Raw genomic sequence first — 27,791 nt, 5'->3', positions numbered from 1 at the left:
AATGGCCACTTCTGGTCCAAAGACCAGGAGACATCAAGAACTGGACTTTTCCATTGTTCTCATGCACTTGTTTAGTTGTTAATTCATTTTGTGTTCTATCAGTTTGAGAGATATTTCAGTGATAGCCACTGACCTGGTTAGACCCCCCTTGGAAATTAAAAGTATAAATGGGAGGGATTCCAAATTGAGTTTTACTCTGAGTTATGTCATAGACAGATTCTTGTAGCTTGACTAGCAGCAGTACAGAAATGGTTTAGCATCTCCTTCTTCTGAGGCTGTTTATTCGTTTCCCAGTCTATCCTACAGTTCTAAAAGCTCTTGAAATCTTAGTTGTATGACCTTTCCTCAGTTTTCATAACTGGAACTTTTGGGGTTTATCTTCAGACATGGAAAAGTAATATTCAGAACAAAAAAATGGTTGGGGCATTATCTGAATTCTTTTTGAAATACTGGGTCAGAAACCTGTAAGCAAATATATGACTGTGGAGTCCTTGGTGCTCTCTGAGCTTGGTTCTTAGGTGGTTTAGAAATAATAATAACAACAATTAGTAGTAGTAGTAGAAGTAGTTGTTTGTGAATCAGCCAAGACTTAATTAACCAAGTTTAACCAAATTCAGAGAGCATCAAGGACTCCAAAATTCAACCCTGAGCTATGTATTCTTCTATTGAAATGTATAACTCCTGGATCTCTCCTTCTTCCATCCCTTTAGAATGACTCTAGAGCAATGTTTCTCAACTTTAGCAACATTAAGGTGTCTGGACTTCAACTCCCAGAGTTCCCCAGCCAGCATGAATTGAAGTCCAGACGTCTTAAAGTTGTCAAGGTTGAGAAACCTGCTCTAGAGCCTTCTTCCAAGCTTGGATCCTTTCAGAGATGGTAGAACCCCATCACCCCCACCAACACAAGCAGGGCAAGCCACGGTATATAAACTGAGAGCAAGGCCCACTCCCTCCTCGCACTGAAGATGTTGCCTAGCCTGGCAATGAAACATCTGCAGGAAAACAACAAGGCTCAGAGAGCACCAAGGACTCCACAGATGGTAGAATTGCTTCTCCTAGAATTCTGAGCAGGTATCAAGCATGACATTCAGCTTAAATGTATTTGATTCTTGGCTTTGTTTCAACACCCTTTGCTAGTTTTCAGATCAGGTCTTTTCCTGGAAGTCCTCCAGGCAGAGAGAAAAATAGAGAAGGGGATCTAAGATAGACCAGGCCTTGCCCACTTTTGGACTGGCATCGGCCATCTCCAGCAAGGGTTCCATAACTTTGGAAACACATAACTTCAGTGTTTCAGAAGACTGAAAAGAAATGTCCCTTATCTGGGGGGGGGGGGACTTCCTTTTCCTGCTACAGAATATACATGCTTGTTCAAGGATGGCACATTAAGTGAAGCTGATGCAGTTCATTTTGGCTTTACAAAATGTCAAGCCGGTAGATAACCACAATCTTGATTGGTGGATATGATCCCTCATTGTCATAGATCTTGTGGCCCCTGTTTCTATGTATTTGTGATCAAGTTGAGATGGGTCTTGTTGAAAGCAGAACTGTGTTGAAGCTGTATTTTTAATCCTAACCTTTATAGTCATTCAATAGATGTAGCTGCTAAGATGAGATTTTGTTCAGTCCTCTTGCCATTTCAGTGCCATTATTATATCCATGGTAATTCTGTTAATCCCTTCCCTTTCCCCACTCTATGGCCTTTGACCAAGCAGGAAATTGTATTATTATAAGATAAATAGAGATAGGGTGACAGTGGCCATCAATAAAGATCTGGATCAAAATGTAAATGGATCTACTCTAATGCAAATTATATTAGTTTCTGTCTCTGCAGGGGAAAAAGTGACATGTGGCACTATTTAATTGTAAGGTAACTTAAATTACCCCTTCGAAATGAACCTTTGAATTGAATTGTCGAATTGATTTGATGTGTCAAATCTAATCGGGCACTGCCTTGCCACAATTAGCTCCACCTGTCCAATTCAGATGTTTTGTGACAACCTGCTGAAAATCCCTTCCCTTTGTGAGGTTCATGGAACTTGGTTAGGGCCACAGACATTCTCTGTAGCAGCCATCATATTATGGAATTAAGTCACCCCCAGAGGCTCAGAAGATACATTCCCTTGTGTTAAGGATTTAACTCAACTCATCAAATTGTTAATTTGAATTAAATCTTGGCTGATTCACAAACAACTACTTTAGTAGTACTTTAGTAGTTATTACTATTTATAAACCACCTAAGAACTTTGTTCTGTGTACAGTGTTCAGACAGTTTTAAAAAAGCAATATAAAATATGTCAAAAGAATAAGACTAAACATTTTTAAAAGGACAAAGTGTTTCCTGCTTCTGTGTAACATTTCAGAGAGTCAGGAATTTCCCTGTGGGCTCCAGGATACCTAGCAGAATTCCAGGAGGTTCCATAATCCCCATTGCTGAAATCCAGTTGATTTGAGAACTCACAAAGGAAACTGAAGTCTATGACATTTTGGCAGTCTTTGGTGAGACCTTATGAGATTTTGGCAATTTAAGGAGAAGTGCCCCAAACCCATAAATATTTCCTGCGCCTCTTTTAAGTGTTTGTTCATTCCTGCTTTCTGGAATCTAGGGTATCCTCTGTTTTGGAACCATCACTTCCAAAAATCCCAGCCAGCCTTCAATCATTCCAGAAACTGACATACAATACACATCTGGAAGGCTGAGAAAGTTTGTACCACTCACTGTTTTATTTCCAATTCACAGATACTGGTTTGGAATGTCTCTGCGTAAAAAAATGAATATTGTTCAGTCTGTAGGAATGAAAATGAACTATCATATTTAAATATTCCCTCTCCTGCTTAAAAAAAGTGTGTGTAGGGGGGGAAGCTTTTTATAGTCCAGATTCTAGATATTTCTCCTTCGTACCAATAAGCGGACATTTGATAGTCAACATTCTAACCCAAGAATTAAACATATTTTATTTATTTATTAAATTTATCCCCCGCCCATCTCCTCCCATCGGAGGAACTCTTAGCGGTTTACAATAAAATAGTCAATTAAAATAATGAACATACAATATAAATACAATATATAAATATATCATTACTCCTAATAAATAAATATAAAAATAAGAGTAAAAATAATATGAATAAAATCCAAGTGGCAAAAGAATCCGATACAGTCCATACATGGGAGGAGTGGTCTAAGATACCAGCCATCTCCATGCAGAACTACTCCCCTCTCTGCCCCAGGCAAGGCAGCAAAGCCAGGTCTTCAGGTTCCTCCGGAAGGTCAGGAGTGATGGGGACAACCTCACCTCTGGGGGCAGCGTGTTCCACAGGGTGGGAGCTCCTGCAAAGAAGGCCCGTTTCCTGGACCCCGCCAGATGGAATTCTCTTGCAGACGGGGTCCGCAGCATGCCCTCTCTGCATGATTGGGTGGGACGGGCTGATGTTATGGGGAAGAGGCGGTCCCTCAGGTAACCTGGCCCCATGCTGTGTAGGGCTTTAAAGGTGATAACCAACACCTTGAATTGGACCCGGAAGCAGACTGGTACCCAATGCAGCTCGCGCAGCAAAGGTGTTACATGCACCCTTGTAGGGCCACCAAAAACAGCCTGCGCAGCTGCATTCTGGACCAGCTAAAGCCTCTGGATACTCTTCAAGGGTAGCCCCATGTAGAGCGCCTTGCAATAGTCTATGTGGGAGATAACAAGGGCATGAGTGACTGTCCGAAACATATATTATTTAGTTACTTGATACTGTTTGTTTATCATAGTTCGATTAAAAAAAAACATTCTAACCCAAGAAGACTTCAGTTTTACAGTGTTTTCAGCAACACAGGATACAACGTGAGCAGATAAAGCAGGAGAAATGAAGTTGTCCATATTCTCCTCCTCCTCCTCCTCCTCCTCGAACTACAGAACATCTTGATTAGTAACAGTCAAGGTTTTCCACTGCAAATTATCCTGTCTCCCACGTGAACACCTTTGAAAGTTTCTGACATCAGGTCTGTAAAGTAATAATAATCATCATAAAATAAATAAATTTAAAAAACACCCTGGAACCTGGGAACAATTTTTGTTCCCTCTCATATAAATTTTCAATTAAATAATTGGCTTTCTAACTTAAAAAAAAATACATAGATTAAAAGAAACTGCTAATTGCTTTCAAATGCCCTGGCTGAGAAGATGGCTTATAAATTAAACAATGGCTTTGATTGAAACATAGTTTGGCAAGTCATTAGGGCTCCGGTTTGATGTTGAATGGCTTTTAACATTATGGAAAATAAAGTTCGAAGTGAAATTACCAAAGAGGTGTATCTTGTAGTCTGTTTTCAATAGAAGTCCCATATGATGAAATTACTTTGCTGTATATGGAGAATTGGGATGTGGTGCAGTAGAACCAAACTCTACACCTCTTCACTTCTTCTTCTTTCATTGGATGGGGAAGGAGTGAAGCTTTGCCTCAGTGCCTGCTTTGATATCAGCTGCATTGAAAGGGCTACAGGAGGAATGCCAGGATGTATATACATCTTGACAAGTCGACGTGTGCTTTTTCAGAATGCTTCCGTAACTTTATCTCTTGGGCAATATGTCTCTTCTGCAGTGATGTCTTATACAGTGTCTAACAAAGCTAGGTGGAGTTAAATGTGAAGATGGCCTTAGCATCATTCCTAGAGAGAGGGTTTTTACAGACTACATTCATTGTGCTTTTTTTTACTAATGGAGGCAGGAGAGGGGCCTGTAAAATTATTACTTTTCTTTACATCTAGAGGGACGCGGTGGTGCTGTGGGTTAAACTGCTGAGCTGCTGAGCTTGCCGATTGGAAGGTCGGCGGTTCGAATCCGCGTGACGGGGTGAGCTCCCGTTGCTAGTCCCAGCTCCTGCCAACCTAGCAGTTCGAAAACATGCAGATGTGAGTCGATTAATAGGTACCGCTTCGGCGGGCAGGTAGCGGTGTTCCGTGTAGTCATGCCGGCCACATGACCACGGAGGAAGTGTCTTCGGACAAACGCCGGCTCTTCGGCTTTGAAACGGAGATGAGCGCCGCCCCCTAGAGTCGGACATGGCTGGACTTAATGTCAAGGGAAACCTTTACCTTTACATTTACATCTAGTTCTTGAGCAGAGCCAAGATCTAGATGTATGGGCCACATTTAGCTCCTGAAAGCTTTGATTGAAACATAGTTTGGCCTGAAAGTTCTCCAAAAGTTGTTAACATTTTGTAGCATTGAACTTGGTAGCCGGGATATAATTAAATACATGACTGGAGGCAAATCATATGAACTATATTTAATTTTAATTAAACGTAAATCAGATGTAATTTTTCGCCTTGGTCTGACCCATTCCTTTTGAGAATGTAGCCCACAGTGCACCATTTAAAGGTAGTGCACCCAATCTGGGCTAACGGGTGTTAATTAAGAGGTAGGCATTTGTAAAAGAATACAATTAAATTTTAAAGCAGCCCCATATCTGTTTTGTTCAAACTATGCATCGGTCAAAACCATGCAGAACATGTTTTAAAATTATCTATTAACAGGCATTATCAATTTGATTAGCAAACCGTCTCAAGGTAATGAAAAAAGAAAGTCCAGCTATGTTTCCTCCTTATCGTCCAGTTTAACTTGGCAATCGATATTTGCAGAGATCGTTCAGTAGACTAAATACAGCATCCAAGTCCAAGGAGTATTTGCATTAATTCCATTTCAAGTCTCTTTCTTCCCTTCTGAGGTCTTACAATTGCTTATATGACCTTTGCAAATAATCTCACATCTGCACGTATTACTAATCAATGGTGAAGTTGACTTCTCCGTCTGGCTGGTGGGTGGTTTTATTTATTTGGTTAGTTAGTTAGTTAGTTTGCTGAGGGCTCTGTAGTATCAAGATGGTGTATTCCTTAAAATTTGCACACACAGGTGCAAGGCAGATGTGGAAAGAGAAGCTGGAAAGTATGTTTATACTGCAAATGATTGCATTTCATTCTCTCCAGGGTTCTTTCTTTGCATAGTGAGAATAAAAATATTCCATGCTTTCAAGTGATGAACTAAATAATGAATAAATGTGTTCTCTTTTCAGACTTTCTCTAAGATTTTATTTACCCCCTTACCAAATGGACACATTTTTTTTTCCCTGTCCCTTAAACAGTTCAGACTTCCTTTCTACGGAATCTTTTGGATGTCCTTAGGCACAGGGTCATACTTCCTTTGATTTTTACCATTTCTTGCCTTCAAAATGTCCTGGGCCGGCTATGAAAATGTGAATATGTAAAAAGGCCACATCCACAGTTAAAGCTGACAATTTAAAATGCTGCATTCTGAAAGAAAAAAAATACTTTAATCAGCATTAACAGACTTCAATATTTTTAGTGTATATTAAAATGAGCACTTAATAATATGCTTTGCTGCAAACTTGCAAATATATCAAATTCAGAGGAAAAAGGAGAAGAAAGAATTAACTGTACTTTCAGAATCCAGGGTTTGGAGAGGGGATATGTCAGAATGTTTTTTCACTTCTGTGAGGCCAGGTTTCTAGCTTTTCTTTCCTATATTCAGAGGCATGTGGGAATATGCCTTCCATGGCAAATATCCTCAAGAACCAGTGAAGTGTGTCAGATTAAATCTGTAGGAACCATGTTCAGGGTTCTAGGAAGACACGAAACTCACTAACTACATTCACACAACACACTGGGTAATGAGTTAATTTGTTCTATGGGTTTCACACAAGGCACTGAGCCTGCCACCCACCCACCCACCCCCAACTTAGGCAAGGTTAAAATTAACCAGCTTCGCAGGTTGGGCCAATACAGTTACTAGGTTTTAACTGAGTAGAAAAGGATTGTAATTTTACTGTGAAACCTCCGAGTCCCCCTCTTTTGGGGGAGATGGGCAGTAATAGAAATCTGAATAATAAATAAGTAAGTAAGTAAGTAGGTAAGTAAGTAAGTAAGTAAGTTGTATGAGCCCAGTCTCTGGGTAACTCCTTTGTGGGGAGATGGGCGGTGGCAAAAATTAATAAATAAAATAAATAAACTGGACTAGCCGTGATGTATAACCCTAGCTTGTTTTATAGAGCTGTTGTGTGAATAAAGTGGCAGGGTCTCTAATACTGTCTTGAACCTATTAGACAGATAGATAAATGCATCTTTTATTTTAGTTCTCCAGTTTATTCCCAAGTAAGTTGCAAGATCATAGCTATGTGTGATTTTATTTTTTGTTTTCTAAATAGAATTCAAACTCTCATCTAGCCAATAAAAAGGGTACTTGCATTATACCGATTCAGGTCTTCTATACTTAGACTACTGTGCTTAGACCAGCAGCCCTGGATGTCAAAAGAGATTCATTTAAAGGAAGATGTCTGTTTTGCCTCATCCCAAGCCAGTTTCTGAAAATAAATACATAAAACGTGAGCAGGGGGTACTTTTAAAAAAGCAAAACAAGATATATAAGGAGAAAAAGTAATTGCTTGGGGAAAAAAAGATTAAAATGTATTTTTTTTAAAAAATACCCTGGGTCACTTCCTGGAGGAAACACCAGTAGAAGAGACACTGATGGAACAAAATGTTGATAGTGGGGGGGAAAGTTGTTTCTGAGACATAATTGCAGAAGAGACTTCGTGATAGCTTTGTAAGGCCATGCTGGGACAGAAACAGTGGCAGTCAAGGATATAACTCCCCATGAGCTAGGATCACCACTAATGACTGCTTACTTTCAGCCCAGCAGAATTGCTGAAAGTAAGGTCACCTTTGATTCAGCTCCTGTGACAAACATGGGCATGGCCATGTTTTCTTGACAGCAGCACAGAAGTACTGATTGCCTTCTTCCAGGAGTGTGTGTGTGTTTGTGTATGTGTGTGTGTTTACTTCCCAATCTGGCCTATGGTCTTGAGTTTTATGGTAGTTTCGTCCAGGTCCATCCCTCCTTAGCTTTTTCAATGCCATTCAAGGTAATCTAGATGTTCCTGAAGTTCTAACTGGGCAAGAATCTCAGAAACCCCCCAATACTTGCTCTTGACTGTAAGGGGAACAATAGTACCAATAATACAGGTTGCTGTTTTGTAGTAACTGAGGCCCTTTGTCCATTGTTTGCTCTTAATTGTAAGCAGATATTTTTATAAACCTTTTTCCATTCCTATTGTCTTATTAGAACAGGATCACCCAAGTGAAAGCTGACAACACAAAAGCATTTGGAAGTGTTGTTCTCAACATAGTTGTTATTAAATAGTAAATGTAAGAAAAGGGGGAGTTCATTAAATGCCTGGTTGAAAAAAGATCCTATTAAATGTAGTTTTTCCACCCTTTGGGCAACACACAAACAGCTGTGAAGAAACTCTGCATTCGCATGTAGGACCTCCATCAGAGGCCGTTAATGCAAAATGGTGCATTAGGGTCCTCATCTGGAGTAGCCTTTGTGAGTGAGCTTTCTCCAGGTTAATAGAAGTCCTCCTGTGCATGGCTTGCAGCTTCCAACTTTGGGGGCATGGTTGTTTCACCCATCCCTTCCTTCCATTTCAGGAAGGAGCCCTTTGATCCCCCAAGAACAGCAGCCAGGAACACATCCTTTCCTGAAAATCTCTAGCACTTATTAGCCTATCTTAAGCAAGTGCCCTGCTTTGTCAGCTTTTGTGTCTGAATGGGCGTGTCTATGTGCAGGATGCTTAGAAAACTTCAGCAAGCAACAGCAGTTACTCCATAACAAAGCCCACCTCAGTGTGATCTGCAGTGGTATCCGGTTGCTATGTTTATTCAGTCAAAGGTGCGCATGTTGATGTCTCTGTGCCAGATGGTCCTATCCCATGATACCCCATATAAAATATAATATATAAGCATTTGTATCAATAATTCAGCCTCCACGGCATAAATCAGTCACATGGCCTGTTCCAGCAGATGGGGAATGCCCTTCCATTTTCATACTAATAACCTAATTCATAAAACATTGTTTTGCATATTTCCATATCGTGTTCCTGTACGTTAGGAGGTAAAAATGCTAAGCTTGCACCTTTCCTTGACTGTTTTCACAGCTGCATCAGGGCAGGCTGTAGAGGAGGCAAAAGACTGTAAGATTTCAGTGACAAGAGTGTTTTCACAGCCTGTAGAGCTGCTTCCCCAATCTAGGTTCTGTGGTGGCTTGGTTATGGCTCCCTGACCCCTCCCACTGAAGTAGAGGGTTAGCAGTCATGGGGATGGTAGGTGAGCACACTTGGAGGAATCCAGGCTGGTAAATCCAGCTCTTGGAAATCTGTATGTCCCTAGGGGAAACCAAAGATGATTTGCATGAAAGCTTTATACAGGAAATCTAAAATGCCAGGTATGTACCAAATGCAGTAACTCTTTATCTACAACATACTGGGGTAGGCTTTTACAGCCAGTATCAGTTGGACCGGGGTTTCTCAACCAGGGTTCCATGGAGCGCCAGGGTTCCCCGAGAGGTCAACAGGGGTTCCCTGGGAGATCACGATTTATTTAAAAAAATATTTCAAATTCAGGCAACTTCACAATAAAGAGGTAAGTTTCATTCTTCATTTTTAGCTTAAGAACACTGTGAATGCCTATATACAGGCTACCCATGAAACAAATGCAATAATGTTGTAACTTCCGGCCTGTATTTGAGCCTGAATGTGCAGGAGTTCCCCGAGGCCTGGAAAATATTTCAAGGGTTCCTCCAGGGTCACAAGGTTGAGAAAGGTTGTGTTGGACAGTGATGAGCTTCAGGGTTTAGTGACCGTGGTCTAGACCACAGGTTTCCTGACGTTTTACCGGCCGCTGTAGCTGGCACCTTCAGAGGCAAGGTGGTCTGTTACCTACAACTTTCAGATTTTGCCACCCTCCGGCAGGTTTCAGGAACTTACCTGTAGCAGGGAATCAAGCCTCTGTCTCAGGATATGTCTGTGTACGTCTGTGTGTAGAATGTGTGGGCTTGTCCTTCGATAGCACCACCTCAGCAGTGGAGAGGAGACAGGCAGTGCACAGCAATCTCCTTTATGTGTACAAAGCAATTGCTTTCACCTTAAAAGCAGCAAGTTGCTTTGGCGCAGGGAGCATGTTTTCTTCACATGGGGAATCATTTGCAGTGAGAAACCTTGATTCCATGAGTTCCTGCTGACTACCAGAAGAAATGTTTAGTATGCAGTAGCATTGTGCCAAGCACCACAACATTTATTAAAATATAGGAAGTATGCCTTAATTTAGTCCCACTGCAGAGGTAGGATTACTTTAACTTCTTTGTCTATTATGCTGTTTTAAAATTGTTCTAAGCTGTTAATTCACATACACACAGACACACGTATATCTGCATGTATGTGTATCTTCAAGCCACATTTGGATGTGACGTTTAATGTCCTAGTAATATCGCTTTTTTTGAGAGAGAGAGAGAGAGAGAGAGAGAGAGAGCGCCAGGTTGGTGTAGTGGTTAAGGCACCAGGCTAGAAACCGGGAGACCGGGAGTTCTAGTCCTGCCTTAGGCACAAAGCCAGCTGGGTGACCTTGGGCCAGTTGCTTTCTCTCAGCCCTCAGAAGGAAGCAATGGCAAACCACTTCCAAAAAACCTTGCCAAGGAAACGGCAGAGACTTGTCCAGGCAGTCTCTGAGAAACTGACACGACTGGATTTTTTTAAAGCTTTTTAAAAAAAACCTTTGCCTGTGCAAGGGCATGATTTTTTTCAGTGATAAATCAGTTTGGTAACAACAATGCAAGCATTTAAAATGGAATTATTTCCGCAAGAAACAGAGAAAATAATATTGATAAAATCTATTTTTCTCTAGCCCTTCCAAGCAGTTGTACGTTGCATTGAAGTGCAGTTTTTTAAAATGATTGTGGGAAGTGAATTGTGGGAAGTGAAAACAAAAAAATGAATTTTGTTTTCACCTTTAATTCCCTTTATGCAGCATGTAAATTTACGTTCTATGTAAAATATAATCATATATATTTAGGAATGCAAAAGCATCTCTTTTTCCCCAAAGTGATTGAACTTTGGTGAACAAATCGGTTACACTTCTGCAGCTGCTCCAGCGGAGTGTCTTTTCTCCCAAACGGTAGATGTAGGGCTATTAATCCAAAATTCTTTTCAGATTATTTCTGCGATAATGAACAACGCGAACTCTAGATGCAACCCAGGATGCGGTTGGTATCCTATAAAGATAGCTGACCGCAATAATTTTCACATCTCCTGGCTGTGTTTGCTCATTTTGTTTCCTAAACTTTTTCCTGTGGTTGATGTTAAAGTTTTACAAAAGCTATTAATTTAAAACAAAAACAAAACAAAACACCCCAAACCATCAAAATAGAAGGCAGTTCATTTTGACCATGATATCACTCACAAATTGAAGCATTATAGAAAAGCTAAACAATGCCAAATGGATTTCGCTGAGATCAAAAGCCAAATATATTTGGTTGCTTTCATCTCCAGCGTTCCATTTACTAGGAGCCTGACCTTAGTCAAACCTCTATTAAAGTTAGCTTTTTGATCTCTCTCCCTCTCCTTTTTCTTGCCTTTCCCCCCTCCTTTTCAGAAAAAAAAAATAAAGGGAAAAAGTCAATCTCAAGAAATTTCCTTCCAAAGACAATCAGGCTACTGTGTTAGACGTTCCAGCAGCATCTAAGTAAATAGGATTCTGCAACAGATGTGATAGAATTCTAGTTAAACAGGACAATGATTTTTTGTGATTAAGACAAGATTAAAAAGGAAGCGTTCTTCAGAGGCTGTTAAGTGGAACAAGAATTTTTCCCCTCCGGTCATTGGAAACCTGTTAGCTGGTCAGTTCCCTCCCTGTTTGGTCCTTTGATTAGGAAAAAAAAATCTGCTTTGTAATTTGATAACAGGTAACTGCTCAATTGTGATACAGTTCCTCTTTCATTGCTCAAAGTTTGCTGGTCCTTAATTAGGAAAAAGGAGGGTTGGCTAGTAAATTATGAGTTCTGGGGTCAGGTTTCAATGTTTCTGTAGAAGATTCCTTCAGTTTGGAGGCCACCAAATAGTTGGGGCTAAGATTCCTATCAATCCTGAACTGCATGGAGTCTGACATGTGCAGAATAAGTAGAACTATCAACTGGGGTGTGCAATGAATAGGAACTATATTTCTTTTGAATGATTTCAAGTTAGTGTTAGTTGATGGGATGAAACTCAGAAAGCCTTGAGGATTTGCTAGAGATCAGCATACGAAATCTTTCTAGTATTCTAGCCATAGGAAACCATAAGAACTCAAATCAAATCTCTTCGTCTCCTTTTCTATGAAAAGCTCTCAGGGCCACAAGTGATATGGTAATCTTGCTGATTGCTGTTTACCTCCCAACCGTCAGAAAAATTGGCCAAGGGGAAGATTTTGTATTTTCTAACAGTAAAATAATGGAAACAATGGAAGAACAGTTTTAGCACTATTTTTTTACAGCTTACCTAACAGACATAAGCTCAGTGAAAGCTCCTTGATTATCTGGGTAATGTACCTACAATAGTGTGTACACACAGAGATACACACCCATTTGAATTGGCCACTAGGCTGCCTCCTGCACAAGGCAGCACAATGCAAAGCTCAGCACACACCTGCGACACAATCCAAGGTCTCTAATTTTCTCTAACAGTAAACTTACCTGAGAGCAAGTTTGGTGTAGTACTTAAGGCACCAGGCTAGAAACCAGGAGACTGTGAGTTCCAGGCCTACCTTAGACTGGATGACTTTGGGCCAGTCGTTCTCAGACCTAGGAAGAAGGCATTGGCAGACCACTGCTGCACATCTTGCCTTGGCATCAAGGTAGAGAGGAAGAACATAGACCAGCCTTTCTCAAACTTTTGACCCTGGAGGAACCCTTGAAATATTTTTCAGGCCTCGAGGAGCCCCTGCACATTCAGGCTCAAATATAGGCCAGAAGTTACAAAATTATGATACTCATTTCATGGGTGGGTCTGTAGATATGCACTAACAGTGTTCTTAAACTAAAAATAAAGAATGAAATTTAGCTCTTTAATGGGAAGTTGCCCAAATTTGAAATAATTTTAAAAATAAGTCATGACCTCCCAGGAAACCCCTAGCGACGTCTCGTGGAACCGTAGAGATCAGCAAATGATCTCTATGACCTGGTTGAGAAACCCTGACGTAGGCTATCACCAGATATAACCCTTAATAGGATTAAACATAACTCAGTTTTGAAAAGGGAGGAAGAAAAGAACAGAAAGAGTGGCCAGTGCTCGCTTTCCATTCATGGATTAATAGCTGCCCCACTTTTTACATGGTCATTACAGTTTAATCTCAACTTTCCAAAGCTTTCACAGGCTTCTTGCAGTTTGAGCTCGAAGTTGATCACCTTTGATCTAAAGAAGCCCCATGCCCTGTAAAACCATTAATTTGAAATATGGAATTATCTAAATGTGCCCCTGTGGGGGGAGTGGGTGGGTGGTGGGGGGAGGAGTATTAGTGGCAGGAAAGCTTTGGTTATTTAAGTTTTCTTTGCTTTGGTTTTAATTTGTTCTGTCTGAAGTTGATTCTTAGCTATTTTGAGCATTTCCTAGAAGTAGGAAAATGACATACAATCTGCCTTATGCTTCACTGAACTGAGAATATAACAGAAGCCAGATCTCTTTGTTCCTTTGGAGCAATCTTTCTCTGTCTCTTTGTAGACTACAGGCAGGAGATGGTTTACCCATGGAGAAACACTAGACAAGAGCAAGATGTGGATGGGGAGGGGGGTCTGACTCACAATTTAAGAAGGGCTGCTGATTCTTCAGTGTGTGCTTTGACCTTGAGGGCCAACGTTAGACAGAATCCTAGTGCCTGTGCTTCATTTGATCCTCTAGAGCAGTGTTTCTCAACCTTGGCAACTTCAAGCTTTGCGGACTTCAACTCCCAGAGTTCCCCAGCCAGCATGGCTGGCTGGGGAACTCTGGAAGTTGACGTCCATCCATCTTGAAGTTGCTAAGGTTGAGAAACACTGCTCTAGCCCTAAGATTCTCAGCATCATTGGATGGAAGCAAACTGGGGGTTCAATGTATCAGGATTTTTTATCAGGCCACAATATTGGTTGCATTCAGCTTAGTAAGACTCAGCTTGTAAAAGGGCAGTTTCAAGAAGGCTGATTTCAAGAGGAACATCTCTAACTCTTCTTCAGACCTTCACCTGAATTTGAAATTTGAAATTTTTTAAAAGCAGCAGCAGCAGCAGCATTAATGTTTTATTGTGGATTTGCAGTCAACCATATCATCATCACCACCACCACCATCATTAGCATATTTTTATACTTTGGTTTTCTCCCTTTCAAGGCAGCTAACAGTCCAAAATAAAATATACTAAACAGTTAACAGTATAAACACATAATATCTAGAGAAAGATGGAAGTATTGACCACTTTCCTAGAGAGGGTGTGGTGGAATGTGAGGGCAACCTTGGAGAACAGAGGGAAGAGATGCTTCCTAGAGAACAATCAGATGAAAGGGAGTCTGGGAGGGGGTAACGGTCTGACCTCTCAAGCAATAAACAGGGAAGGCAGGAGATTTGTACTTTCAGACTTGCAAGATTCTGTTAATGTAGCCTTACAATAAAGTAGAATTAGTTCATCTAGTCAGGTTTCCTGTCTGGTTTACCTGGAAGGGCTGACAGATGGAAAGAGTGGAAGCTAAACACAACTCCTGAAGGGATGCATGCCATAAAAAGTTCAAAGCATGTTCTTTGGTCCTCCCAACCATCTTGCAAAATAGGTGGGATCGAGAGAAAGCAAGCCTGCCTTCCCCAGCATTAAAACTAACTCTTTCCCCAGCTGTTCCCAAACTGGTGCTCTTCATAAGTGTTGGACTTCAATAATTCCCAGCAGACCTAGCCATGGCTAGATATCTGGTTAAACAGACTTGAATGGGATAGGCTGCTTTAGGCTGCTCAGGTCATTCCATCATTCATTCATTCATATTTATTGGCTGTCTTAACTCCAGTGCACTCTGGGATTCATTGGATTTCATTCATATTCATGAGGATTTCTTAGACATGCAAAAAAATTGCAACCATGACTTCAATGTAATACAGTTTCCCAAACTAACATGTATGATATGGCCAAACCAGAAAAGGACAGCACCCAACAAAATATACAGAAAATATTATACAATACCAGGTGGTTTGAGAGGTTTTCTGTTAGGTTGGTTTCCCTCCAATCCCTCCTCCTCTATTTTCCCCTTGTTTTTTCTTCCCCTTTGAATTTTTACATTTCATCCTAGTGATCCTAAACATCCAACGGGTCAGATGGTCAACTCTGTGGAATAAAATAAAGGTAGCTGGAGTGGAGCTCACTAAAAGTATTAAGTTTACAATCCTGACAAATCATTCCCTGAGCCTCTAAAAGGAATGGAAGATGTCATGAAATCAATCAACCATTATAAACAGGCCTCTGAGAAGAAAGGAGGTGTGTGTGTGTGTGTGTGTGTGAATACAATCTGACCCATCCTCTCCTTTTTAGTTCTTGATTTTGTTGCTTCTTTTAACAAAAGATATTTTTTTGGAATGTGAGGTTGGTCTTCAGACTTCTCATGTATTATTTTAATATAATAATTCTGCTAATTCAATTTTTGATACAGCAGCAAGGGGTTAGTTTCCAAAATATGCAGTTAGGAACAAATGGTCACTTTCTGCAGGTTCAAAGGTGTCTGTCTGCCTGTCTTTTGAAGATTGTAGGGCCTGAAACAGGTGGCACCACCCTGACATCTTGATATACTTCCTCTCATTGCAGAAATAGTATTGTATTGTGTATTTTCTCTCTGTTCTGTCCAAGGTCCTGAAATTTGAGCTGCCATCTTAGGCTTCCAGAATGAATTGGTAGAAACTTGAGCAGGTAACGAGTGAAAAGCATTCTATTTTTAAAGCACTGTTTTTAAAAGTCCACCTTTCTGGAAATAAAAATACCCTAGCACATCAGGCTGGACCTGCAGCAAAAAAAAGTAAATAACGGGAGGCCTTGCTTGCAGTCTGAATTGATATAGAAAACTCACTAACTCGTTCTTCCTCATTTTAATGTGTTCATATACTTGGCCCCAAGTACCAGCTGACCCTGGATTGAATTTCTGAAATATTACAGGTTTCACCTGTGCCTTGATATAGACATGGGTGCGCACATGCACAAGAGAGGAAAAGAAATAAGTTTGATTCATTCAGTCCAGTAAGCCATAAGGTTTGATGCTGCCTTACCCAATCGGGTTGAACCAGCAATGGGGTGTTACAAAATGTATCTGGTGGTTCCCTGAGTTGTACAAATCCATCTCATTGTCACTTCTCCAATGAATTGTAGATAAACAATTATCTGAGCATGTGTGAACTAGATCAGAGAGAGTAAGAGACAATTGCAAGCAAAAGAGGAGATGAATTATCCTCTTTTTGAGGGTTGGTCTTCAAAGTTTCATCAGGCTGATGGGCCCTGGGCTTTATTTACCCAAGTGCCCTCTTTCTTACCTTTTTTCCTCAAAGGGGAAAGATGGTTACAGCTGGCATTCTCTGTCCTGTAGGAGTCTTTCAGCCCCCAGAATTCCTAGCGCTTGTCCTATCTTGGAGCAAAGAACCATGCTGAGATGGTTGCTTGTGTCTCTAGTGTTTATTGTTCTACTCTACTAGACAGAAAATCCTGCTAAACTGAAAGGCTGTGGGAAAACCCTCAAGGATAAAACCCAGAAATCAAGGCAGGTCTGCTCTGAGTTTCTTCGAAGGGAGATTCAAAGCTTCTAAACTACGCATGTGTTTTTCCCCCTGGATAGGGGCTCCCTCCTGCTCACCATCAGTACTCATGACAGTGCTGGCCATGTTGCCTGGGAAGTTCATGGAATTGTACCTATCTGCTTAGAGTCTCTTGGACAGAAGCAGTATAGAAATATTATAAATAAAATATAAAATAAACTCTGGAGAACGTCCTTGCTGGGGAAGATTGCTCAAAGTCACTGTTTATGGCTAGGTTATCCTTTTCCTCCAGAGTAGGAGGAAAGCTGAACTAACTCTCTTTCTCTGAACATTGTAGGAGGAGAGTTGTGTTAGTCTGTGGTAGCCAAGAATCAGGAGTCTGGCAGCAGCTTTTCTGACTAACACATTTTATTAAAACACATAAGCTTGCATGAACTACAGCTCACTTCATCAGCAATCTTCCCAGTGTAAGAGTTGCACTGGGCGGGTGTTGATCGTCTAGCATGCTGTGAATCACTGTGACCAGATCAAAGGCTGTGTGACCCAGATGCAATAGCTTAATCCCTTTTAAATTAAGAAAGAATTCCCATCCTTTTAATATAGCTTAATAGTCCTACTAAAGCTTTAATACATCCTGCTGAATCTGGGAATGCAAAAAACACGTGCATACATAGACAAAATCTTGATCGTTGTAGGAAGTCTTGGAGCTGCAAGTTGACATTATTTGTATTCTGTTTTTCAGATCTTCAGATCTTTCTGAAACAGTTTTGGGAGGCGGGGCAGATGGTTTATCTTTAGGGAGAAGGCCCATTAGAGTGAATTCGTGGCACAATGGTGAATTGGGAGCTTCCTGGTTTGTAGCGTGGTCTGGAAGAGTGTGGCCTCCAGGTTCACCTTTCTTTAGCAGAAACTAGAGTTAAATCCAGCAGTACAGTATATGGCTTCACAGGGTGGGCAGGGGACACTTGAACCTAAGCTTGACTGAAATCCCCCTACAAAACCATCACCAGAGCTTGCTGTCAAAGTCTTCCAAAATATGGGGTATTAATTGGAACTATCCTTTCCCACTCCTCTTCTCAATACGATGTCACACATTAGCATTTCATGCTTCGTTGTCCCTCCATTGGAAACATCATGCTTGACCCCACCCCCCAAGCAGGTTCAAATGCCATCAATGCACACAACTGCTACTGACACAGCAATGGACACATTTAGAGTTGAAACAATAATGGAGCCAAACTGGTTATACTTTTGTAAGCCCCCCCTCCTTTTTTTGTTTGGCTTTTGAATGCTGCTCATTGCAAATTGTTGTCTGTTAATTTAATTTAATGTTTTGTTTTAATATGAAGAACTGTACGACAATGCTCTGTCTTGGCATTCAATTTTAATTAAATGCATACTTCCAGATTTGATTACTCATAGCTCCTCTTTTGTTAATTTACTCATTTGCAGTTTGGACAGAAATGCTTTCAGTCTAATGCAAAGTGATGGGGGCTGTGTCTAACCAATTACGGAATGGGGGAAGAAAATAGCTTTAGTGCAAGAACACTCTTGGGTTCTTGGGTTCTCCTCCTGGTGTGCAAAAGGTATGCTGTGCATGTCAAAGCTCCCTCTACAGTAGCCTTCTGATGTCATTGGTTTTGGTTGCCATCTTTGCATACTACAGGTGCAAAGATCTTTGCAGAGCTACCCCTACAGATGTTGTGCAGCTGTGTTGAACACTTTGTGACCAGTTGATGGTGAACCCTTTTGCCTTTGTTGGGGAATACTTGTGAACATATCTCATATCAGGATATATCCTTGAATTATCAGATGGCCAAACTACATATTACTTTCAAAAATAGATAGCATAGATATAAATAGATACCAACCAGGTTGATACAGAGACGATCAAGTGGCTGATTTGATTGTGTTTGTGGCTGTCGCAGGGGGGCTGATGGGTTTTTGTATTGTGGATTTTAATTCTGCAAGCCGCCTGGAGTCACCTTGTGTGAATTGGTGGGCCATATAAATTTGTTTGATAAATAAATAAAATAAAAATTCCCAACTTTTTTTTTCTGTGTTCTCCTGTGGTTGAGAGTTGACTTTTTGTTGCACCTGCTCTGTAGGCAGAAGTTTTTAATCTTTTGCTCCTCAGATACACATTTGTGAATAATCACATTGGCTTCTCTGTGCAGTTGCATAGATTGGGGGGGGGGGTTTCCATTGGCACCAAATCCTCCCCCACTCTTTTTGAATGAGAGAGAAAAAGATGTGTGTCCAGAACATTTCTATTTTTTTTTCTACCAGTTCTCACTCGGTTTTGATGATACTTTTTGTTCATTACAATTCAAAGGAGACCTTTTCACAGATGGAGTATGGCACTTAGTAGCCAAAAGATCTATATGAATGTCATATCTTTCTTTATGCTCTCATTTCTCCAGTGCTCTGCAGCCTCTTTAGCTTCCAGGACTTCCATTAATTCCCTAAGGTAGAAACTGCTTCTATGAGTTGGCTAGGGTTGGCCATGAAGAATTCAGAATGAGGTAAAAAGAGGCTACAGGAAACATCAACTCCAAAACAGCACTGGGAGAAATTAAAAAGAATTTTGTATTTTGCCTGAGGCTAAAGTAGGAAAACTGAGGTCTCTTTCACAGGTAAAAGAAGAACCCTTAAAGCAATAGCAAAGTAGATTTCAGTACAGAATGCTAGTTAAATCTTTAAAGCTCACATCCTCAACTGTGCACCCATGCACTCCCAAAAATCTCCTTTAGTACTCATCTGGCTCCCTAACATTTTTGTAAAAGGGAAGTTGGCACACTGTACCATGAAGTGCCAGTCTCCAGGGCCATTTTTATTTGCCAGAATGGTTTGTGGCTTTGCGTTGACTCAAAGGACACTACTAGAAACTGGTAGGTGTATGCAGGTCATCTGAGAGTCAGTTTGGTGTAGTGGCAAAAGAGACCAGGCTAGGAACTGGGAGACCAGGAGTTGTAGTTCCTAGGCATGAAGCCACCTGGGTGACTTTGAGCCAGCCCCTCTTGTTCAGCCCTAGGAAGGAGGCAGTGACAAATCACTTCTGCAGACGTTGCCAAAAATGCATGGATTTGTCCACTTAGTCATCAGGCATTCACTTGAAGGCACACACACATGGAGGTCATTCACCCCACTGCTTCCATGTGCCCAGGGGTCTAAAAACAAAAAGAGTGAAAAATGATAGAATTTCCTAAAAGGCTAGAGGGAATGTTTCAAAGCATTTGGGAGAGGTTAGAAAGGATGATCAGGGTGAAAGCCATGTTTTCTCTATGCTTCGTCTTTTTGAAGCCTGGGTCTGTGTAATTAGAGTGAACAAATATCTTGTCTAGGATAATCTCCATCTGTATGGTAGATAGACAGTTGAGAATCACCTGGACAAAGTTAACAGCAAATCACTTTTATACAGCTGTCCCCGGAAACCTGAATGCTTCTATCCACTGTACTCACCAGGAGATGAACTCAACCCAAAGGCATCTTTACTCCCCCCACTTTTTTTTTCCTGTCTTCCATTCTACTAGTGCTGGGTCCCCAAACATGGAACAGCCTTGGCATCTAATGGAGATAGAGATTGTAAGGCAAGGTCTTCATATTGGCTATTTAGAAATAGCTGTTTATGGGAAATAATTAATTTGGGTTATCTTCCAATGGGAGAATATATAATTTACCAGTTGTTCAAAGACTGTTTTAAACAAATTCCATCAGTTCTAAGTAGCATCTGCTATCTCTTTAATATCCATCTGTTCAATCATTAATATCATTAATAATCCATCCATTGAGTTATTTGCTTTATGCATTTGTTTGGAATAATCTTATTAATGTGCAATTATTGAACTGATATTAGTTTTAATTTCCACTTATTAATTTGATTAATTAATAGTAGATAGCGTATATTAATCTGCAGACTCTCTTTTCAGTTACTGTTTTTGAAAACTCCTGGGGTTGGTTCTTGTGAAAATGCAAAATTTCACTATGTATATGTATGTGATATTTAAGCTTAAAAGTTATAACTAGCTCTTACAGAAAGTAGAAAGGAAGCAACTTTTTCTATTATGTAGCGTAGACTGGGGAATGGTCTCCCAGTTCAGAATGGATGAGAATTTGGTTTTGTTCACATTTTGAGGTTAAAAAAAACCCAATTTGCAGATCCAGAAAATATAACGAAGCTGGGTTCACAATCATGCCAACATTTACCATTTTTGGGATCTTCCCAAATGTGCATTAGAAGTACACATATTAGAGAAAAAGACACACACAGTCACATTAAATTAGGTGAAATCAGTTGGCAAAAACTAGGAAAAATATAATATATTAATATATATACACACACACAGTATACAGTATATACACATACATACATACACATACATTAAAATATATACTGTATATATTAAAATATATTAAAATATATTATTAAGATTCTGTTAATGTAACCTAACAATAAAGACAGAGCTACTACTCTTGATTGTGCTTCTTGTCTGGACTACTTTGCAGGGCTAACATCAATCTTGCAAGACTCAGAGTACTTCTCCCCTCCTCTCCTTTTACTTTCCGGAAAACAAGGAAGGGTCCCTTCTGAAATGTTTGCCATGCCCTCCCTCCTTTTGTGGGCTGAGACATCTTTTACATGCTGGTTGCCCATCAGCAGCTCTCCCTCCTGTCTCCCAAGGTCATTCCCACAGACCATTACAATAAACCAATGAACTAGTATGATGTTTTTGATTCATTTGTTTAGTTGGGTTGCCTTTAGGACTTGTGTGGGGAACTTTAGGTCATACTTTAGGTCATACTTGTGCAGAAATTGTGAACTCTTTGGAACTGTCAATATCTCTGCATAAGTATGGTCTAAAGTATTATCTGTTCTCCACACAAGTCCTAAAGACAACTTTAACTCATTGTGGGACTGAGAGTAGGGGTAGGGAAGAGGAGGCCTGGAAGGCTTTGCAACCATCATAGAGAAGTTGGAATGGCAGAACATAGCCATGGCCTTCTAAATAATGATGGACTTCAGTTCCCAGCATGACTAATGGTGTAGTTACATGCGACTTGAAGTTCAGTCAAAACTAGAAGGTCAATAGTTAGTAATACTTGGAATCTAGCATCTGTATGGTTAATATTCTCTTTCTCTCTCCCCACGCCTGTCTCTCCAACCAGGCCTCACTGCCATGGCTGAAGCAATGAAGTTGCAGAAGATAAAGCTTATGGCCATGAATAGCCTCCATGGAAGTGGGAGTCAGAATGGGACAGAATCGGAGAATGAAGAGCTGAATTCTAATGCAGGTAAAGCAAGTCTCAACTGTGAATTGTTGTGTTAGATACAAAAAGAGTTTTTTAAATTTTCATTTTGTTGCTATTTTGGATAATATGCACCCCTAGAATAGTCATTTTATTTGAAATCAAGAGAGTATCACAGACAGAGCAGCTGCGGGAATGCAAAGTGGAAGATGACACTTTGCCTTTCCATTATTGTCTTAGTGCAACATGAATGGTGCTATCTTTTTCCCCCCCTTTAAAAAGCCATTATAAGGGGTTCAGAAACCATCTGTAATTGGCAGGAAAAGTCTATATACAAAGGAGATCCCCTGTCCAGCCCCACTTTTTTTTTTTCTTTTTGGAAACAGCTTTTGTTATGCTCACAAGTTTTTTTTGTCTTTTTTCTTTTTTTAGAAATGTTAATCATGCCTTTTGATTTTGGAAAATGGCAATGGGAATGCTCAGCCAGAAGGAAAGAATGTGTAGATAACTGCATTCACCATATACAAAATAATCATAATTTGCATGCATGCGGTGCCTTTCAGAAGTTTGAAAGCATTGATCATCCCAATGGTTCTTATGACCACTCTCTAAGACCAGTATGGGTAACTTCTTAAGGACTGGGGGATACAATTTCATTTCCTGACCTTCTGGAAGACTTCAGAGGACAGGTGGTGACACGGTGATATGACTGACAAGGTTGAGAGCAATAATTGGGGGGGGGGCATTTTGTTTGTTTTTGGATTGGGAGGATAGATAAGGGTGGGAATGGGAGAAGAAGGCCTTTAAACCCCTGAGAAAGAGCCCAAAATACTGTTATTGGGATGTGAAAAGCTAGAGTGTGAGATGTTTAAGGTGACTTAAGGGAGTGTGTGACTCTCCTGTTCTGTTTTAGTGTGTCACTATACTGTACTACAGTTCTTGTTTCTAGCAGCTGAAAAGGCAGTTTAGAAATGGAGCTGGTTTGCAATCAAATGGCCAAGATACAAGCTTGATTTCACCTTTGTTCCTGATAAATTGCCATTGTTGCCTTTAAAACTTATTACAGATAATAACAAAAGAACTTCTCCCCTGGGGGAGTGGGTTAGATCACAAGAAAGATAACCATTGAGGCTGCGGAATAACGCATAAGAGCAGAGATGTCTGAAGGATGTGATCAAAACAGTCAAGGCGGCAGTCACCATGGCACAATGCACCTGAAAAACACCCAGCATTTTGGTTGTTTTGACCACATCCTATGGATACCCCTGCCTAACAGGGAACGACCCCCAGCACCTTTTTTTCGTTTTGCCACAATAAAATGAGTTCAGAAACCCCATGAGATTCTAAAGCATCATGAAAAATTGTGGTTGAAAACCAAATGCCTCTTTAGAAGAAAAAGAAGAAAACTGTTTAGTAAACTCTGAGGCAGTTCAGCAAATTTAACCTGAATTGCTGCGCCATTATGACGAGGACCAGGTGAATAGAAGCCAAGTAACATGCTGCATTTGCCTGTTTAGATGCTGCTGAAAATGACATTAGTTTAGCTCACTGTGATGCTTGGAAACCTCACTATGTGGACTGTAAGCTCAGCGTTGGTGCTGCAGAGCTGGGCGGGAGGAATCTATATGCAGAAAGAATCTTTCTGGCGAGTGTAAAAATACTATAAGCTGCTTTCCTTGTGCTCAGGCAAATATATGCTCATCTTTTGTAGGGATGGAGAACATATTTTGGCATGTATGGGTGACTGCATGTGGGCAGGCAGTGAAGAAATGGGTGTGTCTGCAGCACTAGCTACAGTAACCAGTAAATACACTAAATCATTATATTCCACATACACTAAATAGTAAATATTAAATAAGCTAAAATAGAGCCAGTCTGGTGTAGTGGTTAAGGCATCAGGCTAGAAACCGGGAGACCGGGAGTTCTAGTACCACCGTAGGTACGAAGCCAGCTGGGTGATCCTGGGCCAGTCCCTCTCTCTCAGCCCTAGGAAGGAGGCAATGGCAAACCGCTTCCAAAATCCTGCCAAGGAAACTGCAGGGACTTATCCAGGTAGTCACCAGGAGTCAACATTGACTCAGAGGCGCTCACACAAACACAAAAATGCTAAACCCCAAACGCTAACACACTATATCAGCATATCCCAATTTGAAAGTGACCACATCTAGTTCCTAGTATGTTTGCTTCTTAAAAGTTCATGCAGTACATTTAAGTCTAGTTTTACTTTTTGGAAATCAGTTGTTGCAACTCCTTCTACGGCTTGAGTTCATCATGGATCATTATGTGTTCTTTTAAATACTGTAAGTCTTTTGGGAGAATGGGAGCCTCAGAATCTAGTAAACAAACAAACAAACCGTTCTGAAATAAGGATGGGCACAACTCACCGTTTCAGGAAAAGAATGTTCTGGAGAACATTCTCCTTCTGGTGTCATCACCCATTGGCCTCCTTGACCTTCCAGAAAGTGAAGAGGCTAATGATGCCTACCCCTGAATCTCAGTCTGTTCTGACTTGCAGTTTTCTGGATTTTTGGACTCATTATTGGAGATCCTTTTATGGAGACATGCTAGGGTATACAGGATCTTCGGTCAGCCCAGAAAACGTTCCATCATGGAACTACAGTCCTTCTCCATTCGTATCCCCTGACTTGTGTGATCCCTGTGCCTTCCTTCCTGCAGTTTCCAAAGCCTAGAAAGTTCTTTGAAACACTTATAATAAACCTGAGTTGGTGCACAAACTTTCACCAAAGATTTTTAAGGGGGCATGTCACGTCAGGGTGTTTGACCCTTAAGTCTACATAAGTGCTAAAAAATAAAACAAATGGTGGTATAGAACAAAAATAAAAGAAGATTGGATTTTGAAAGTGACTTCCTCTGAAATCAGCAGGACAGTGTGTGGGCCCGTGCACGCGTATGCACACACACACACACACACACAGGCAGTAAGCCACATTTACCGAGGCAAACATTTTATTTTAAGGAGACAGACCTACAGTTTCTTTGATTCGAGGTTGTGTTTAATAGCTTCTCTAATGGTTGCAACATGACTCTGCATCTTGATTTCAGCATGAATAACAACCTGTTCGTGTTTCATTTAGTTCCAAATGAGAAATTCTGTCTTTTTATTGTTTTAGGAAATTAGTCTGTGTGCTATTGCTCCTGGAACTTTATAATTAATCACGAAAGGTTATGGCTATTGAGAATCGGGGGCAAATAGGCGCTTGAATGGTTATAACTGTAGCTGTCAAATCAGAAATACGGGTTTACGGCAATCAAGTTTGCTATTCTTTTGAAGATATACTGTTACACATGCACACACCCACTCACATGTACACACTTCAGTGCAGAATTACAAAGAGTTTGAAGCTGCCTGTTTACTTATAAAAAAAATAAGGAGAAAGAAGGCCTTCTCTTCCTCTTGAATTTGCTACAGCAGGGTTCCTCAACCAGGGTTCCGTGGCACCCTCGGGTTCTGCGAGAGGTCACTAGGGGTTCCCTGGGAGACTGTGATTTATTTCAAACATTATTTCAAATTCGGGCAACTTCATGTTCCAGAGGTAAGTTTCATTATTTTTAGTTTAGGAACGCTGTTAATGCATCTATACAGGCCTACCCATGATTTTATATAAATCATTTAATATAAATGATAAACTAAATGATAGACTTCTGGCCTATCTTTGAGCCTGAAGGTGCTTTTCTTCTTTTTTCCATGATCCTGCAAACCAGTACCTGTAAAACACATTCCACCCCTTCTCTGAATCACACACAAAGTCATGCATCCTAAACATTTCAGAAACCTTTCTTTAGGAGTCCAGAGGTCATTCTTGAATCCTGAGACAAACTGAGATTAAACATAACCTTGGTGCACCGCATGGAGAAACCTCTTTTCTGTTGTTTTGCTTCTCTCTCTCTCTCTGTTTTCCCCACCTCCCACTCTGTACCTGCCACGCAGTTTTTTTCCCCCACGTAAATGCAAACATCCTTCACAATCTGTTTAAAAAACCACAAATACATCACTCAGAGGAATATTTAAAGGAGCATCAGGAGGGGAGGAACTCATTGGTTTAATGGAATGCTGTCAAGAAAAATCAGCATCACAAATGACATGAGGGCAGGATTGATACTTCTGCACTGACACGTTAAAAGAAAATCCTATGCATTATTTAGAAAAACCTCGAAATCTGTCAGCGGTATGATTGCCGAGTTAGCAGAAGCGGGGGAAACGGGGTTCAGAGTTGAAGAGGCGTAGGCAGGCACCCCTTCTGTAACCTTTCGTGTTCAGCACCATCCATGAATAGTTAGTGATTACATGGTCAGCAATTCTCCCTCACTTTGCAGCGGGAACTCTTTTAGGTTCTTCAGCCAGAAGAGGTTGGTCTTTCATTCTAAAAAGCAGGTTGTTCATGCTATTCTTTGGTTGTAAGTTAATGACCAGACCCAAGAAACAGAGGTGTGCATTCGCTGGTAGGTATTTCTATGATTTCCTTCCAAAAGCTTCTGCCAGTTTCCTGATTTATTTTTCCTGACAGTAAAGCAGAGCAGCACATGTGTACAGACAAACGCCACCTTTGTTTTCCTTCTTTAATCGCATCGCTGGTATAGGGAAGAGGAGATTTATTTCAATATGGATCAACAGGGAATTGTGGTTCAGTAATATATATTCTGGGAGTTATGCCAGATGTGAAAGGCTAGGTGGGCATTTTAAGAACTGCATTTCTGACATCTGTGGAAATTGGTCTCCCTTTTCCTTTGGGGGGCAATTTTCGCAACTCTGTTGCATTCTAAACTACCCACACCTAAACTTGGATGAAGAAATCCTTCTTTGGTCCCAGGTAGGGCAGAAGTACAATTGATAGGAGCAAGACAGAAGGCATTCTTGGTTGCCCTAAAATGTGAAATTTTGTATTTCTGGATGCTTGAGTGCAACCCTCCCTTCATAAGATCTTCATATTTAGGAAAGCATTTATTCCACTGGGATCCTGACTCTTATCTAACGTCCTTTTTTTTTACTTGTTGCATCTACCTGCTTTACTATAGGCTCCTCCTCCTTTGAAATGTATTTTGTTATGCCACTTTATACTGATTTTAATAACTGTTTGTTTATTTATGTATTTATTTTTCAAATTTCTATTACCGCCCATCTCCCCCAAAAAGGGGGACTCTGGGCGGTTTACAGTAAAATCAACAATTAAAACCATAAAAATATGAATTACAGTATAAACAAACCAATAAATAAGAATAAAATAGATACAAAATCCAAGGACCAAAGATCTTATTTGCTGGGGAGAGATCTACGGTGCCAGCCACCCGCAAGAAGAACTGTTGCTCCTCCCACCCCAGGAGAGGCAGCAGAACCAGGTCTTCACGTTCTTCCAGAAGGCCAGGAGTGAGGGGGCCTGCCTCACTTCTGGGGGCAAGATGTTCCAAAGGGCGGGGGCAACTGCTGAGAAGGCTCACCTCCTGGACCCCAAGTGGAATTCCCTTACCGGCTGGGTCCGTAGCATGCCCTCTCTTCATGACCGGGTGGGATGTGTCGATGTTATGGGGATGAAACGGTCCCTCAGGTAACTTGGCCCCATGCCATGTAGGGCTTTAAAGGTCATAACCAACACCTTGAATTGGATCCGGAAGCAAACTGGCACCCAGTGCAGCTCGCGCAGCAGTGGTGTCACATGTGCTGATCTTGGGGCACCAATAACTGCCCATGTGGCCACATTCTGGACCAGCTGAAGCTTCTGGATACTCTTCAAGGGTAGCCCCATGTAGAGCGCATTGCAATAGTCTATATGGGAGATGACCAGGGCATGAGTGACTGTTCGGAAGGCATCTCAATCCAGGAAAGGGCATAACTGTTAGCCACTTTGATCCTACTCATTCAAGAGATGAGCAGGATATAAATGATTGCATATATACAATACCACTCTCGCCTTTTGGACCAGGGTCCCA

At 40.8% G+C, this 27,791-nt stretch overlaps 1 protein-coding gene across 1 annotated transcript in view; it reads left to right on the top strand.

The window, feature by feature from the left end:
* Window positions 1-27,791, top strand: part of DACH2 (dachshund family transcription factor 2) — a 286,703-nt gene that overhangs the window by 166,718 nt on the left and 92,194 nt on the right. The window contains exon 3 of the mRNA XM_063313700.1: window positions 21,768-21,893. Within this exon, the coding sequence (XP_063169770.1) occupies window positions 21,768-21,893 (126 nt within the window). The remainder of the gene's footprint in view (window positions 1-21,767; window positions 21,894-27,791) is intronic.

Source organism: Candoia aspera, chromosome 12 (assembly GCF_035149785.1).
Source record: "Candoia aspera isolate rCanAsp1 chromosome 12, rCanAsp1.hap2, whole genome shotgun sequence".
Lineage (NCBI taxonomy): Eukaryota > Metazoa > Chordata > Lepidosauria > Squamata > Boidae > Candoia > Candoia aspera.
This window is presented reverse-complemented; position numbering and strand designations above follow the sequence as displayed.